This window comes from Calliphora vicina, chromosome 3 (genome assembly GCF_958450345.1).
Source record: "Calliphora vicina chromosome 3, idCalVici1.1, whole genome shotgun sequence".
Classification (NCBI taxonomy): domain Eukaryota; kingdom Metazoa; phylum Arthropoda; class Insecta; order Diptera; family Calliphoridae; genus Calliphora; species Calliphora vicina.
In genome coordinates, this window is record NC_088782.1 from 24,095,978 (window position 1) to 24,112,180 (window position 16,203).

Genomic DNA, 16,203 nt, shown 5'->3' on the forward strand with positions numbered 1-16,203 from the left:
CCCCCTATAAATTGTCGAAGTTGGGAAGGCCCTATTGGAAGATCCTTTATGAATTTTTGGTCTGATATTGGACTGTAGAACAACTCATTTTTTTCCATTAGCAATATAGGAACGAATCACTTATTTTCAAATTTTAAGCCCCAGTTGGAATATAAAATTTCTTACTTGTTTAATATTTAATTTAACTATATATAATAAACAATTAACAAGATATAAATATTAATTTTAGCAAAATTAAAGCAAATATTTCAACAATAACAACAACAAAAATGAAAGATCTAAAGACTAAATAAAAGCAAAAAAAACCTAACAATAGAAAATATTCCTAAAAAGCAAAATGAAATTCTAAAAAAAACGATAAAAACATTAATACCAAAATAAAAAAAAATTGCAAAAAGTGTAAATATTTATATGTAGAAAAAGAAATAATAAACTAAAAGTGAGTAAAATAAATACAAAAACAAATAAAAGTTGTAAAAATATGTAAAAAAAAAAAAACAAAATAAATCTTTATTTAAAAAAACCTTAAACAAAAATCCCTAAAAAAAATAATTCTTTTTAAAAATAAGTCCGTCCACAATCAAAATTTTGTGTTTGCTAACGAAAGAAAATAAAATATTTTATATAAATTATAAAAAAAAACAAAATAATTGAGTTATTTAAAATTTAAAAAAGAAAAAACTAAATATTACATTACAAACATATAAGCAATTCTTTGAACAGCCTTGGAAAATAAAACAACAACTAAACTAATTCTATTACTAAATCCCAAATATCATCAGCAACACCAGCACCAACAACGTTTTTTTTATTATTATTAATGTTATTGTAAAACAGCAGCAGCAGCAGTAAAAAAAGGATACGTATTATAAAATATAGTTTGGCTTTAACATTATACTCTTCCTCTTTGTTGCTCTTTCTCTCTTCCTACTGTAACACGCGCGCTCTTGTTTTGTGCTACTCTTCGTCTTGTGTATTAAATAACTGTTTTATTGGTGAAAAAAACCTGTTTTGTTTATATGATAATAGAACAAACAAAAGAAAAAAAAAATATAGATTAAACAATTAAAGAAACTATAAATTAAAAAAGATTGAAAATTGATACAACACATACAAAACTACGTCAACTATTACGTAGACTACGTCATTAATACCGTTATATACTCGAGTATATAGAACAAAAGAACACAAGGAGAGCAATATCTACTTGAAACAAAAAAAATTAAAACAAAACAAAAAGCAAAAAAAATAACAATTTTATTTGAGCACTTACCTACATACACTCAGGTTATATTAACAGTTAAATTTACAACAATAACAACAACAAGCTAACATCAAGAAAGAGAGAGAGAGAGGGAGAAGAAGAAGAATAAGCATACATGTTTAATATTTTAAATTAAACAAAATAAGCAAGCTGCTCATTATTTTAAAATTACTTTTCGTTAAAAATAATTAAACTATTCCCCGTGGACTCATAAAGGTTTTTAGAGCAGAGTATAGAGCACATTAACAACTATTAAGTGCTCTCTCAAACTTTTAAAAGGCAGACAGTGACAGTAAAGGTGTGACATAAGCTGGAAAAAATGGTTTAGGATAAAGGCTTAATTAAGAGATCCTGGTCTGAGAATCTACTTCTACTGCCAAATGCATAAACGCACAAAATATAAAACAACTACAGCTACAATAACAAAATATTACTGACATTTTGGCGGCTGCTATTAACTGTACGTCACTCACTCCCCTGTCACCAGTCACCAGTAGTTGGTTGACTCACTAAAATGATGCTTAACATTTTAAATAATTTCAATTAAGCGAAAATATGAATATTTAATGTGTTAAAAAGGGTTAATTAGGCTTAAAAGGATAAAGAAATTGTTTTAACGTCAGCCAATCCTCAGGTCAGGCAACAAATTAAGCAAAACGGTAAAAATGCCTTGAATATTAAGGGGTTAATGAATTAATGAAAAAAAACGGCTCAAATTTTAAGAAAACACAAAAAACAATTGTGTCATTAAAGGTTTTTACAGTTCAGTGGAAATTTTACAACGAAAATGTGGGAATAAAGGAAAATTTAAACTCAAAATTTAAGAGATTTTGAACCAATGATTTAAAAAAGGAAATTTTTGGAAAAATAAAGTAGACACAACATGAAAATCAACACAAAACTGTTTCGAGAGAGAACACCATAACAACACAAAAGCAAATTGAGAGGAATTTATGGCAAATGAGCCAAGTTAAAGAGAAGAAGCCTAATGGAGAGCAAATTAACTTTTGATGGAAACATAACCTCAACAAATTGAACAAGGTTTAAGGCTAAACTTGAAATAAACTTGACAACAAGGTTAAACAAGTTTAAGTTTAAATTCAAAAAAGAAACAAATTTTAAAACCTGAAATAATGAATGTAAATAATAATAAAGTGAAAATCAAACTTTGAAAAACAATTAACAAAAGTTTAATAATGAAATACAAAAAATAAGAAACATTTTGCAAAAGAAAAATCCAAACAAAACTCAAGCTATAAGAAACTGATATTGTGTAAAAAAGATAAAAACAAAACTCAAACATAACCTCAAAACTCAAGAAATAAAACCATCAGAAGCTAACAAAAGAACTGAACAGAACTAATGATATTTGAAAAAAATAAAGAAAAAGCTTTGCAAATAATAAAAGAAAATCAATATTTAATAAATATCTATATAAAAAATTTATAGAAGTTTTGAAAAAAACACCCTGTGATAAAAAAAAACTAAAACTTAAAATTGCACTAAAAAAAAAATAATAAATAAAAATACAAACTAGCTACGCAATATAATAACTAAATAAATTTTTAAATAATCTCCCAAAAAAACTACTTTCTTTAACTACTACTTACAAGCTCTCATTCTTTAACAAAATCGCTAATAAAAACCTACAAAAATATATTATAATTTTAAACAAATAAAACGAAAACCCACACGCTTTAAATTAGTAATAATTATAATAATAATAATATAATTAATTAATTCATAAATAAATAAATACAAATAAAATTTAAGTAAATTAACAATACTCCAAAAAACATGGGTGATGAAATCGATGAACGTACTCTCCGAGAGAAATTACTCTTTTATACAACTGCCTTTTTCATATTGCTTGGTACATTTAGCCTGTTTGCATTTTTGTTTTTGGTACCATTCGTCATAGAGCCAGCTTTTACTACCATCTTTATGGAATTCGAGGAGGTGCCCGCCCTGTGCGAAACCTTTTCAAAGGTGCAACGCTTTGGGGCGCGCAACTGCAGTTGGGCTTCGTGTCGCGAGGGCTGCACCAGGGAAGTCTACGATTGTACTCAGATCATGGTGAACTATCGCCTGAATCTCTACAACTACACAGATGAGTTTAATGTTACCGAATATCATATAAATCTGAAGGAGGCTGAGAAGTATGTGCCCCCCGTTAAGCGTACCGATCGTTATGAGCGGGCCATACGTGATGATTATGAATACGATTTGGGTGGCAATGACCCACTGATCAGTTCTTTGGAGGGTGGAGGTGTTGGTGGTGGTGGTGGCGGCGCTGGCTTAGGCGGTGGTGGCGGCATGATAATGGAACATTTAAGTTTTGGCGATGAAGATGGTTCGAATGGTTATCTTATAGAAGATTCTGCTATAGATCCAGAGAATACATTCATTAATGCCGAGGGCAATGATGTGTTTGAGGAAATATCGGAATTGAATAGAGGCCTTATAAACAATAGCGGCATGTATTTTTTCGTTGGTGCCCATCTGTATCCTAATGTCAAGGGTTGTGGCTATCCGCCCATGTTAAATTGCACCATTTGGCTGAAGCGCTACATGACAATTGGTGTTAAGTTTCCCTGCTACTACTCGAAAGTGGATCCTAGTGTGGTCATTAGTCATTTGGACTATTGGCAGAATACCCTGAATTTGGTGTATTCCATGGCCATTCCCATACCCTCGTTCATTATATCTGTGATCTATTTGACCTATGCCTACTTTAAAATCTACAATGAGGACGAGGAGACGGTGCCGCTGGACAAAAATGCCGAAGACATGGATATCGATGACGAGGGTGTGGACGATAGTGATGGTGCCGCATTGGCTGACAATGCTGCCGGCAGCCAAATAATCAATATACACGACTCGACGACCGGCGAGAGTTGTATTGTTGATGGTGTTCTACCCAATGGTGGTCCCGGCATGACCACCTCCATATCACAGCATGGTTCGGTAACAACACCGGGCCAGTATCGTGTTCAAACACCTGGTTCCCAGTTGACTCCCAATTCGGAGATCAACTCATTTGGCCATCAGCTAAAAGTCCAGATGGCCGATGAACTGTCCAGGGATTCATTGGATAATGGTGTTATATCAACTTCCAATTCGGTGCAAGGGTAAGTGGAGACTTCTTTTTTTTATCTTTCAGTTTTTTTTTCATTTCACTTTTATTATGTAACTTATTTTATATTGCTTTTCATATGTTTGATGAATTTGAAGCTACTAGTTTGTTGGGCTAGTTGGTTGTATTTTTATAGCTAGACTTTTGCTTTTAGAATTGCTTTGCTTGTTACAAATTTTGCTGTCTTTGTTAATAATGTTTCTTCTTGTAAATAGATTTGTAATAACATTTTATGAGAATTGTTCCAGATTTGTAAATATTTAGTGTTCTATAACATTGTTTTACAACTTTTAAAATCCTTGGTTATATAGTTGGAAATATTAAACGGGATACATAAGTATAAGTTGATTTTTCAGAATCATCAACATCAGCAATAAAATCATTTTGTAAGCATTGAGATTGTTAAACAAGGCTCGATTGCAGGTTATTGAGTAACGTAACTCATCATCTTTTGCGAATTGTTTTCTTCGATTTTTTTTTAATTTTCCCAAAAACCTTAAAAGCTACACATTTAATGCCTTTCTAAATATGATATACTTATAGTAGATATGTTAAATTTATTCAATTTCGATAATGTTAAGCCATTTTTCCAGCACTCTCCCACACACGTCGACAGCAACGTTTGCAATTTTTCATTATATATTCAGCCCAATTATGAATAAAAATTCCTCGGGGAGACCCTATTACGTTATTGGCATAAACTAACGACTCAACGTGACTTCATAAAAACAAATCCAACGGCCTCAAAATCACATGAGCGAGCGACTATTCGTCCGTAACATTTTTCTATATTTCAGGATTACAGAACTTGCCTTTCAAAAGATCAATTCGTTGATCAACTATGTGGCACCTGCCACCATCTTGGCAACACATAACAATTCCATTCAATTTTGGCAAAAATACTCACCAAAATGACATAGGTTAGGTTATACGAACAACCGCAAAGTTAGTCGACTCACTTGGTTGCATAATCTGGTCCCTTCGAAATGAAAAGGAATGTGTCGGTGCTTCATTTTGGACTTTTCTGTTAGATGCCAACTTAAACCCGATGCTGAAATGGACTGGCCAATATCGGAGTTATGATCCCTGAAAAAGCTGGAGAATGACACAGGAGAGGTTCCACCAACTGCTACTTCTCATCGTGAAAACATGTACAGAAATCATTTAAATATAGATTCAATCGTTAACCAGTACCCTATCAACACAGCTACCAGATGGGACTATTCAGATCCCTTGAAAGTCCCATCAGAGCCGCCGAATTACCAAATTAGTAACCACCTTATTAGAATACAATGGGAGAAATGGGAGACCTGTGGTTTCCAAAACATTGTAGAGCTCCTATCTTGTATAAATATGAACAGATTTCTGTGATTCCATTTTTATACCCTTCACCTTCGTGAGAAGGGTATATATAAGTTTGTCATTCCGTTTGTAATTTCTACATTTTTCATTTCCGACCCCAGATATCTTCGGGATCCAAATCTTCAATAATTCTGTAGGACATGCTTTCGAGAATTTTGCTATTTAAAATCAGCAAAATCGGTCCACAAATGGCTGAGATATGAGGAAAAAACCAAGACAACCTCGATTTTTGACCTATTTTTTACCTATGTCTGGATTACTAAGACATTAATATAGACAATATGGATATCTAATGATAGATATTTCAAAGACATTTGCAACGACGTATATAAGACCATAGAAAGTTGGACCTACAATGGGTCAAAATCGGGAAAAAAATTTTGAACCAGATTTTTTAAAAAAAAAATTAAAAAAAAAAATTTTTTCAAAAAAAAAATTTTTAAATTTAAAAAAAAAAAAATTTTAAATTTAAAAAAAAAAAAAATTTAAATTTAAAAAAAAAAAAATTAAAATAATCGAAAAATTTTTTTTTTCCAAAAAATTCAAAAAACAACTGGAAAAAAAATTAAATTTTGTTTACCTAAAAATATTTAAAATTTTGAAGTATAATTTGGTGAAGGGTATTTAAGATTCGGCACAGCCGAATATAGCACTCTTACTTGTTTAATTATGGAGAAATCGCCATAAAATTAGGTGGAATGACTTCAGTATATTTGAAACCTATTTGTGTTGAATTTTATTTGAATACCAACATTTTTGAGAAATCTATACTCATTAAAATTAAGTGCGAATCATATGGGAGCTATGACTAATTATGGACCGATTGTTATAAAATTTAGTGACATGAGTTTTGTATATATATAAATTATTTGCATTGAATTTTATTGAATTACCAACATTTTTAAGAGATTAATGCTAGTGATTTTCGGAAGTGGGTCTATATGACAGCTATGAATAATTGTGAACCGATCATCACAAAATTTGGTTACTGAATTTGGTTTGGACTAAGATATTTGTGAGATCTTAACTATTTTCAGATTTGGCAATCGTATGGGGGCTAAGATAAATAATGGACCGATGCTAACCAAATTCAATAGGCTTCGTCCTTGGGGCAAAGGAAGATCTTGTACCAAATTTTGTATAATTATATTTGAAATTGTGACCTGTAGTTTGATTACTAGGTTTTCATGGACGGACAGACGGACGGACATCGCTTAATCGACTCAGAAAGTGATCCTGAGCAGTTTGGTATACTTTAAGGTGGGTGTTGGGGCTTGAACGATTTGAGATATCTAAATAAAATTCTACACAGGCATAGCTGTTTCTAAATTAATTTGTATTTACATTTGTTTGTAGTTGTAATCGGGGCTAGTGGGTTGCCTCCCAAAATTGGTAATCTCGGACCCACAAAATTTATAAAAATCGGTTTTGAAAACGATAAAAAAGGTACATTGTCTCAATGTAATTTTTTGTTTAATCGATAAAGAATTTAATTCTAGACCAATGTACTTTTTCTGTCGTTTTCAAAACCGATTCCGACAATGATTGGATTCTATGAAAACCCCAATTAATTTATTCAGCCCAATTATGAATAAAAAATTCTCCGGGAGTTTTTTCCCATTGATTTTGAATAGGAAAAATGGGAAAAAGGAAAAAACTTCCGGGGTTGATTGTCTGAATATCAAGGGGCATGTTTACATTTTGTATATATACCTGAGAGAAAACTAATCGTTAATACGCGTAATAAAAATTGGCTATTTAAGAGAACATCCAAACTTGAACAATTCTGAAGATAAATTTCAGATTAATTTAAAAATTAGTTTGATAGCCATATATATCACACGATATATATGTTGCCTTTCTGCTTATGTTGTGATATAATCTGTGGAACCATCAAAAACGGTGACCGGTGGTGGGCCGACTCCTCACACGGAAGACAAAGATCGTCCAGGCCAGCAAAAAAAAGTTTGAAGAAAAAGAATTGGAGGCAGATTGTTGAAGATTGTTGACACACTCAACAAGCGCTATTCAATTAGCAAATTTCAAAACGTTTGCAAGCAGCAGGATTCACCGAAACAGGGATATTGGGTACCATACAAATAAAAGATGAGAGTCCTTGAAACTTATTTTTGAACCGAATCATTACTTGTGATGAAAATTGAATCCATTACGATAACCCGAAGCGAAAGAGATCATATGTGAAGCCCAGCCAACCAGCCGAATCGACACCAAAGCCACATTCCCACGACAGCCGGTTCTACGCACCGGAATGACCCGAGTTCACTCGGCCAAGGGCTGTCAACTCAGCAATCACTGCTGCTACAATAACAACAACAACAACACCAAAGCCAAATATCCATGGCGATTAGGTAATGCTCTGTATTTTGTGGGAGCAAACTATCATAGGCAACCTAACCCGAACGCAACTGTTTAGTTTGAAGCGAGCATTGACCGAAAAACGCGAGCATTGACCGAAAAACGGCCAGACATGAAACCGTAATATTCCATCATGACAACGCTCGGCCACATGTTGCAATACCTGTTAAAAATTATTTACAAAGAAGTGGTCCAAACCTGGCCCCGCCCGACTACTATTTGTTTCGAACGATGCAGAACGCTCTCTCTGGGATATGCTTCACTTTGGAACAGAGTATCCGATATTGGCTTGATTCGTTCTTGTCCTCAATTTATCGAAATCCATATGTTGCCAGAGAGATGGGAATAAATCATAGCTAATAATGGACAATACTTTGAATAATTTTCTGTTGCACAAATGTTTCAAAATAAAATCTACCCATTTAAAAAAATCCAGTATTTTTAAGTCATACTCCGATCGATTCATAATTGGTCATAGCTGCCATACAAGGCCCAGTTCCAAAAATCACTTTAACGAGCAGTTCTTTTGTCTCGGAAGCCAAAAAGATGGGAAAAGTCCGTAGCTAACAATGGCCAATACTTTGAATAAATTTAGATTTTACAAATGTTTCAAAATAAAAGCTACAAATTTTAAAAAATGTTCCTCATTTTTAAGTCATAAAGCGATCGCCCACTTCCGAAAATCTCTTTAAAGAGCATACATTTTATAAAAATGTTGGTATTCAAATAAAATTTAACATAGAGAAGTTTCATGTAGAGAGTAATCCGCTTATTAAAGATTTTATAGTTGCTTCCCTTACCTTTTTGGTCGAGGTGGTCCACTTTCACTTAAAATTGGACATGTCCTGGGATACCTTTTACATGTTCTTTAATTCTTTTTGTACAGGACCGCAATATTTTTCCACAAGGCAGTTCTGGACATTTTGGTGGTATAAAATTTACATTATTGTTTGAATACCACTCAATTGCCTTCTTCTCTTCGACTTGTTTTGCATTATTAATATCTGTTAGACCTTTTCTTTCAATGTTCAAGTCTTCCTTATACAGTTTAATGGTTGTTTGAAACAGTGTAACGTTGAACCTTCAGAAATTCTCCTATTTTTAGAAAAGGTATTCTATTAAGATTTTGTTTCTATTAAATAAGTTTTCAAAATTTCTTGTAAATCGAAACTTATTTAGAAAAATATGTAGTGTAGTTGACGATATATTGGGCTGCCTAAAAGCTAATTGATCTTTTTCTGTAAAAAGTTTTAAAAACTTAATACGATCAGCATATTCAAATTCGTAGTTTATTACAATATAATCTTTTAATAATTAAATAACAAAATCAGTAATACTTACTACTTAATCTTATTAAACTAGTTTAAAACCATAAAACTTTTAATCAGTATTTAGAATCAAACTTCCTTAACATGTATTTTTTAACTAAAAGTTTCTGCATGACCTCTTAAATATTTATATATTTTTCCTTACCAATTTTATGTTTTTTTTGTTGAGCTTGTGGTATGTTTTAATATTTATGGTTAATATTTCATGTATATATACAAAATATAGAATTTGCTGACATGCCTATCAATATTGCTGCTCAATATATGCTGATCTACTGCCAAATCAACGTTCCGTAAAGGATTTGTTCAAGTAGCCATCAACGGAAAGACTAATACATATTTGTACTCGTATAAACCCCGCTTGTTGACCTGTGATAATCTACTCTACGACTACTTCTTCTAACGCACATTTAACTGGATTTACTACTGATTATTGAGGGTAATTATGACAAACAAATGCAAAAGTCTGTGAGACAGTTTTTGAGTTTCAGTTGTTGTTCTACCATTCTACCACATTTTGTTTCCAGGACAATGGAATCTTAATTTCTACCTGTGATCTATATATCTCTAGCTTTATACATATAATTGAGAAATAAAGAAAGATACAAAAAATATATAAAGATGCATACACATGCTTAAAACTTCATTGCGATTTACTATATAAATATATTTAAAAATAGTTGTTTGTATTAGATTAAATAAATGTGTCACTTAAGCGTAGGTTAATTAAACCCCCCCTTTACTTTAGAAACTCACCACTTGTAGCAGCTGAAAATGAAACGGGAACTGGTGAGTACAAATAAATGGTTGGGCTTTAAATAATAATTTAACAATTGACTTTCATGCATTATATGGAAAATATAAGAAAGAGCGCCTCTAATTGTTAAACTAGTTTTGTTACAAAAGGAAATTTTTGCTTAAATCATCGGGGCTTATATTATGGCTAAATCCCTAAATGTGTATTGCTTAAACTGCTATATTATTGTTAACGTTGCCTACAAATTTTTGCTCTAATTTCTCTAATTCTCTAATTTTTCTACAACTGGGCTGGAGATTGGCTACATTAAGGCATTTTATTTGTTTCAAATTTCTAAAGCTTGTGCAAAATAAAAACAAAAATACATTACTAAAGGGAACAGTTAGTTAATTATAAGTTAAACAAGTTTATTTAAGCTTTTTGTTAATCATGAGTTAACTAACTCTCTCTTTGTGCTTTTGTATTAAATATAAATTAATCATTTAAATTAAATTTATATAATTAACTTTAATTAATCCATGTTTATAATAATTTTGAAAAATTTTCTTTTGCAGGAACCTAAGTAAAACCATGACGACGAGTATTTCAACTCCACCTGGGCCTGTGGCGGCTGTATAAAATAGAATCCCCTCAAAGAACTGGAGTAAAGATAATTTAGCAAATACAACAAGTTTTTGGAACAAAATCCCTAAATGGATTAAAAAGATTAAAAAGAAATTTTTATTTACTAAAAAAATAAAATACTCTACTTTAGATAATTAGTGCAATAAATGCAATAATCTTATAAAATAAATTAATAACAAACAAACAAATAACTTAAATCTTAACAAAATGCAATGCAATTTAACAACAACAACAAAAGAATTACATTCAATTAGAATAATTAATAAATAAACTACATATATTTACATACATTCACTCACTCACTCATTAAAATACTTTTTGAAAAGAATTCAAATTCAAATCCACAGAAATCACTTAAATGATCTGCATTTAAAGGTAGTCTATAGAACATTCAAATAATGCTGTTTCTTTTAACATTAATAAATAACTTATGCTCTTACTTTTGAGATCTTTGCAAGATCACTTAACTAAAGTGTATCTATCGAAATGATCTATGGAAATACACAATTTCTTTGAATAAGTTTCTGTTTTCTAAAATCTTCTATTCCCATTTAATACATTAGATGTATGACTTAAAAATACGGGATTTTTTCCAATTTTTAGCTTTTATTTTGAATTATTTGTACAATATAAATTTATTCAAAGTATTGGCCATTGTTAGCTATGACAGTTTCCCATATTTCTGGCAACATATAGATTCCGAGATAAAAAAAATTGCTCATCTTTTGAGGGCAAGAGCAAATCAAGCCAATATTTCAAAATGAAGCTTATCCCAGAGAGAGAGTTCTGCTTCGATCGAAAGGTCTGCACTATAAAGCGCGTGAGGCAAAACTTCCCAACCACATCCTTCTAAATAGTTTTTAACAGATATTGCATAATGTGGCTGAGTGTTGTCATGATGGAATATTACAGTTTCATGCCTGGCCGCATATTTTGAGCGTTTTACGGCAGATGCTCGCTTCAAACGAATCTGTTGTGTTCGGTACAGGTTCCTTGTGATGGTCTGGCCAGATTTCAGCAGCTCATAATACATAGGATCCTCTTGGTCCCCCCAAATACAGAGCATTAACTTAGCGTCATGGCTTTGATGTCGATTTGTCTGGTTGGCAAGTAATGATTCGGTGCAAAACTGATTATCTTTTGTAGCGTTGAAGCATAATTTTGGACATGCAAAATCGTCTTTCAAGGTCTCTCGGCTTCAATTCGTATGGTAACCAATTTTCCAGCTTTTGGAAGAATTCTGCTGATCGCAAAAGTTTTGAAATTACTGCTTGAGTAGCTACCAATGATTTTGCAAGCTCTTGTTGAGTTTTACAGCAATCTTCATGGAGTAATGCCTCCAATTCGTGGTCTTCAAACTTTTTTGGCTGGCCTGGACGATCTTTGTCGAGTAAAAATCAAAAAATCGTTTGATCCGAACGAACCATCTCTCGCACGTCGAAACCGATAGATGGAACACATTCGCCATAAGCTTTGGTGAGCAATCGGTGTGTAAAGTAAAGCAAAACTTCCCGCATATGACTGTTGTTGGCACACAATTCGACATTTTCGAAGAAGGTGTTATTTGCACTATAATGTTCAATAACTAAGTGAGAATACATTACAGACATGTACCCTTCAAAATGATATAATTTATTAAGTCATACACCTAATAATATATTTTCGATAAATTCATTGAAATTTAGTGTTGAATCTTTCTATATTTGACATGACAACGCTGATATTTTCATATCTTTGGGACACCATTATGGGAGACTCCCCACTCAAGCTGGATGGTATTATCTTTGAACTCTAAAAACTAATTGTAAAGACAACAAACTTCAGCGTACTGTTTACAGAAAGACTATTCCTCTGTAAAATTATTTTACAACTGTAAACCAAATTCGCCCGTACCCCTATTCACGAACTGGCAGACAGTGCTTAAAAAATTGATACATTTTGGGAAAACTGGAAATATCTTATAGAATAAACTTTTTAAAAGTAATGGGAATAAAAGCATCATCAAAAAAATATTAAAGTTTTATCATTATTTTATATAAATATGATTATCCTTAGAGGTTTTAATGTTAAGCATCTCAATAATTCCTTTAAAATTTCCATTTGTATTATGGCGACCTACTCATTTTTCATTGAAATGAATTTTGTAAGACGCCTAAGTGGTGATTGACAACTGAATTAACCCAATTTCAAACAGAAATTTTCAATTTAATTTGGATATTTTCTCAATATTAGTTTTTTTTTCTCAATTTTATGTTGAAAATCTCAATTTCTCAATTGGAATTTTCTAAATATTAAATGAAAACTCTCAATTTTATTTGGATTTTTCTCAAGCTCAAATTAAATTCTCAATTTTAAATAAAAGTTCTCAATTTCAATTGAAGTTTTCACCATAGAGAACATAGAGCAAGACAACAACTAGATAGGTAACTGAGAGCAAAAATCCCAAGTCTGTTGTCAAAAACCTAATTCATGAGAATGTATTGCATGTATTTTGTTATTGTATCACCCGTATGTGTGAAAAGAGAGTAATTTTTCCATATATATTACTCTCTCCTTCCGTTCTATGTGTTTATTCTATGACATAGAGCGTTAACTAGAAAAAAACTCACATAGTTTCACATAGTTTTTTTTTTTACTAATACATTCTCACCACTTAGGTTTTTGACAACTGAGTTAGGTCTTTGACAGGAGAGTTTCCGCTCTATGTCTATTCCCTATGGTTTTCACAATTTTAAAACGAAATTTGAGTTGGAATTTTCTCAATATAAATTTAAAATTCACAATTTCTCAATTTAAAATAGAAATTTCCAACCATAGAGAATAGACATAGAGCGGAAACTCTCCTGTCAAAGACCTAACTCAGTTGTCAGAAACCTAAGTGGTGAGAATGTATTAGTAGAAAAAACTATGTGGAAACAAAAACAACTCTCGTATATGTGATTATTTTGAGTAATTTTTTTGCTTGAGTTTTTTCTATGTTTCCGCTCTATGTTCTCTATGTTCCCAACTTCATTTGGAATTTTCGCAATAACATGTACAATATTCTCAATTTGAATTAAAGAAGGTGTGAAAATGTTAATTTTACTGTTTTATTCACACAGAGAAATCGAATTTAATGATAAACAAATGATTTACTCTAAATGACCGAATTCTGTTTTTCTGAGTTCTGTTTTGACTGAAAACTTTTAGTTGGGGTAACAGAAATTCGGTTACTTAAATCTTAATTCTTCTGTGTCATCTGACTTTCTGTTTCTGCAATAAATCTGTTCTGTGCATAAGTAAAACCGTACACTTAAGAAGAAAGCTTTCCCGAAATTTTCTAAAAAAAATATTATCGGAAAATATTTAGCTAATTGGAACCCTAAATGTAATTCAAGAATATACCAGTTTCTAACAAACATTTTCTCTATATCGGATTTAGGCCATAGTCGGCCGAAAGTTTTACCGTATTGATTCAATTAAACAATCATGCCAAGGATGAAGAACACAAATCTGAATACATTAAGAATACATTAAACTTTTCCGACTTTTCACCATGAGTGGCAAGGGTTTATATTAGTTTGTCATTCCGTTTCATTTTCCATTTGCGACTTCACAAAGTATATATAATCTGGATCGTTATAGATAGCGGTGTTGATATAGCCATGTCCGTCCGTAGCTCCCATCCCGTATAGACCCGGTTCAGTTGCTAATTAAAATCGTGAAAATCGGAAAATTGGCTGAGATATAAGGAAAAAATATATCTGGATTACTATGTCATTAATATTGACAATATGAATATCTAATGATAGATATTTCAAAGACCTTTGCAAGGACTTACATAACGCCATAGTAAGTTGGACCTACAACGAGTCAAAATCTGGAAAAATATTTTTCATCCCGAGTTTTATTTTAACCCGAGTCAAATTAAATACAACATGAATAATATTACTTTCAATACTATACCATTTCCAATTGTTTTTCAGAAATTTCCATTTGTATTACAGAATTTTTTACATATTTGTATTTCATTAATTTCCATACACATAGAGCGGAAACTAGAAAAAAAAAACTCAAACAAAAAAATTACTCAAAATAATCACATTTGACAACTGAGTTAAGTGTTTGACAGGAGAGTTTTCTAGTTTTCTCTACCATAGAGAAATACAAATAGATTGGAAACTAGAAAAAAAAATAAACATAAAATTACTCAAAATAATCCTACATACGAGTGTTGATTTCGTTTTCACTAAGGCATTCTCACCACTTACATATGGTTTTGACAATTGAGTTAGGTCTATGACAGCAGAGTTTCCGATCTATATGTATTTATCTATGTCTGATACTGATTTCTTGAAGCTTTCATTTTCATTTACTCATACTCTTTTTCTAACAAAAAAAAAACATAATTCCTCAAATTAATTTACTATACTTTTATGCTTTGGTTTAATGAACTATGATAGTTCACTTTAATAATAATAATAATTATTTATAACTGCAATAAATTATAAAATAAATAGCTACTTTAAAATAACAACCCAACAACTGGCATTCTAAAATAATAAAAGAAAATTTGTAAAAAAAAACCTTAAAAATATTATATATTTACTTCAATTGGTACAAATTACAAGAAAAATCTTTGAATAAAAAAACCAAAAAAAAATATTTATACATACACTTAACTAATAATATAAATATTTTTTTATTAATTGTCAAGCTCTTTCTGATAATAAATAGCATTAAATATTAAATTAACAAACAAAAAAACTCAAAAACAAAATATTTAATAAACCTATAAATAAATTAAAACTTATAAAAAGTAAAAAAACTTTAGCATTAGCATTATTATTAATAATAATAAAAATTAAGCTACATTATATTTAAAAAACAATAATACATAAAAATGATATTTAAATAATATTAAAATAACAAAAAAACATATTTATAATAACAAATTAAATGCGTATTGCAAAACTCACAGCTTTAAATAATTGTAATTTAAATTAACAAAAAAAAAAACCCAACAACAAGAAACCAACTCGGAAAACGAATAAAACAGAAAACCAAATTTAATAAATTTCATTTATATTTTAAAGAAATTATAGTAAGTTTTTCTCATCATCACTTAATTAATAGACGAAATTATTAATTGGCAACATAATGAAAATGATAATCATTTAATCAGGCTTTCATAATAATCATTTGTAAAATTAAAATAATATATAAAATAAGCCATTTTCAATTTTTTGTTAAATAAACTTGCATAGTTTTGCCATAAATAATAATTTCAGCCAAAACAAAACGCTTTTACACAGTTCAACATTTTTGAAGTGATTAAGTACAAACTCCTTCTCATGTGAAATTTCCCGAAACTAAC

At 30.9% G+C, this 16,203-nt stretch overlaps 1 protein-coding gene across 6 annotated transcripts in view; it reads left to right on the plus strand.

The window, feature by feature from the left end:
* Positions 1-15,903, plus strand: part of tipE (temperature-induced paralytic E) — a 36,830-nt gene extending 20,927 nt beyond the window's left edge. For 5 of the 6 annotated variants that reach the window (XM_065503179.1, XM_065503178.1, XM_065503177.1 and 2 more), the window contains 2 exons: positions 230-4,395; positions 10,778-15,903. In XM_065503179.1, coding sequence (XP_065359251.1) covers positions 3,062-4,395; positions 10,778-10,841 — 1,398 coding nt within the window. In that variant the 5' untranslated portion in view covers positions 230-3,061 and the 3' untranslated portion in view covers positions 10,842-15,903. Of the gene's footprint in view, positions 1-229; positions 4,396-9,692; positions 10,025-10,777 lie in introns of those variants that run through there. The other variant, XM_065503180.1, reaches the window with a different exon arrangement.
* Positions 15,904-16,203: the final 300 nt, after the last annotated feature.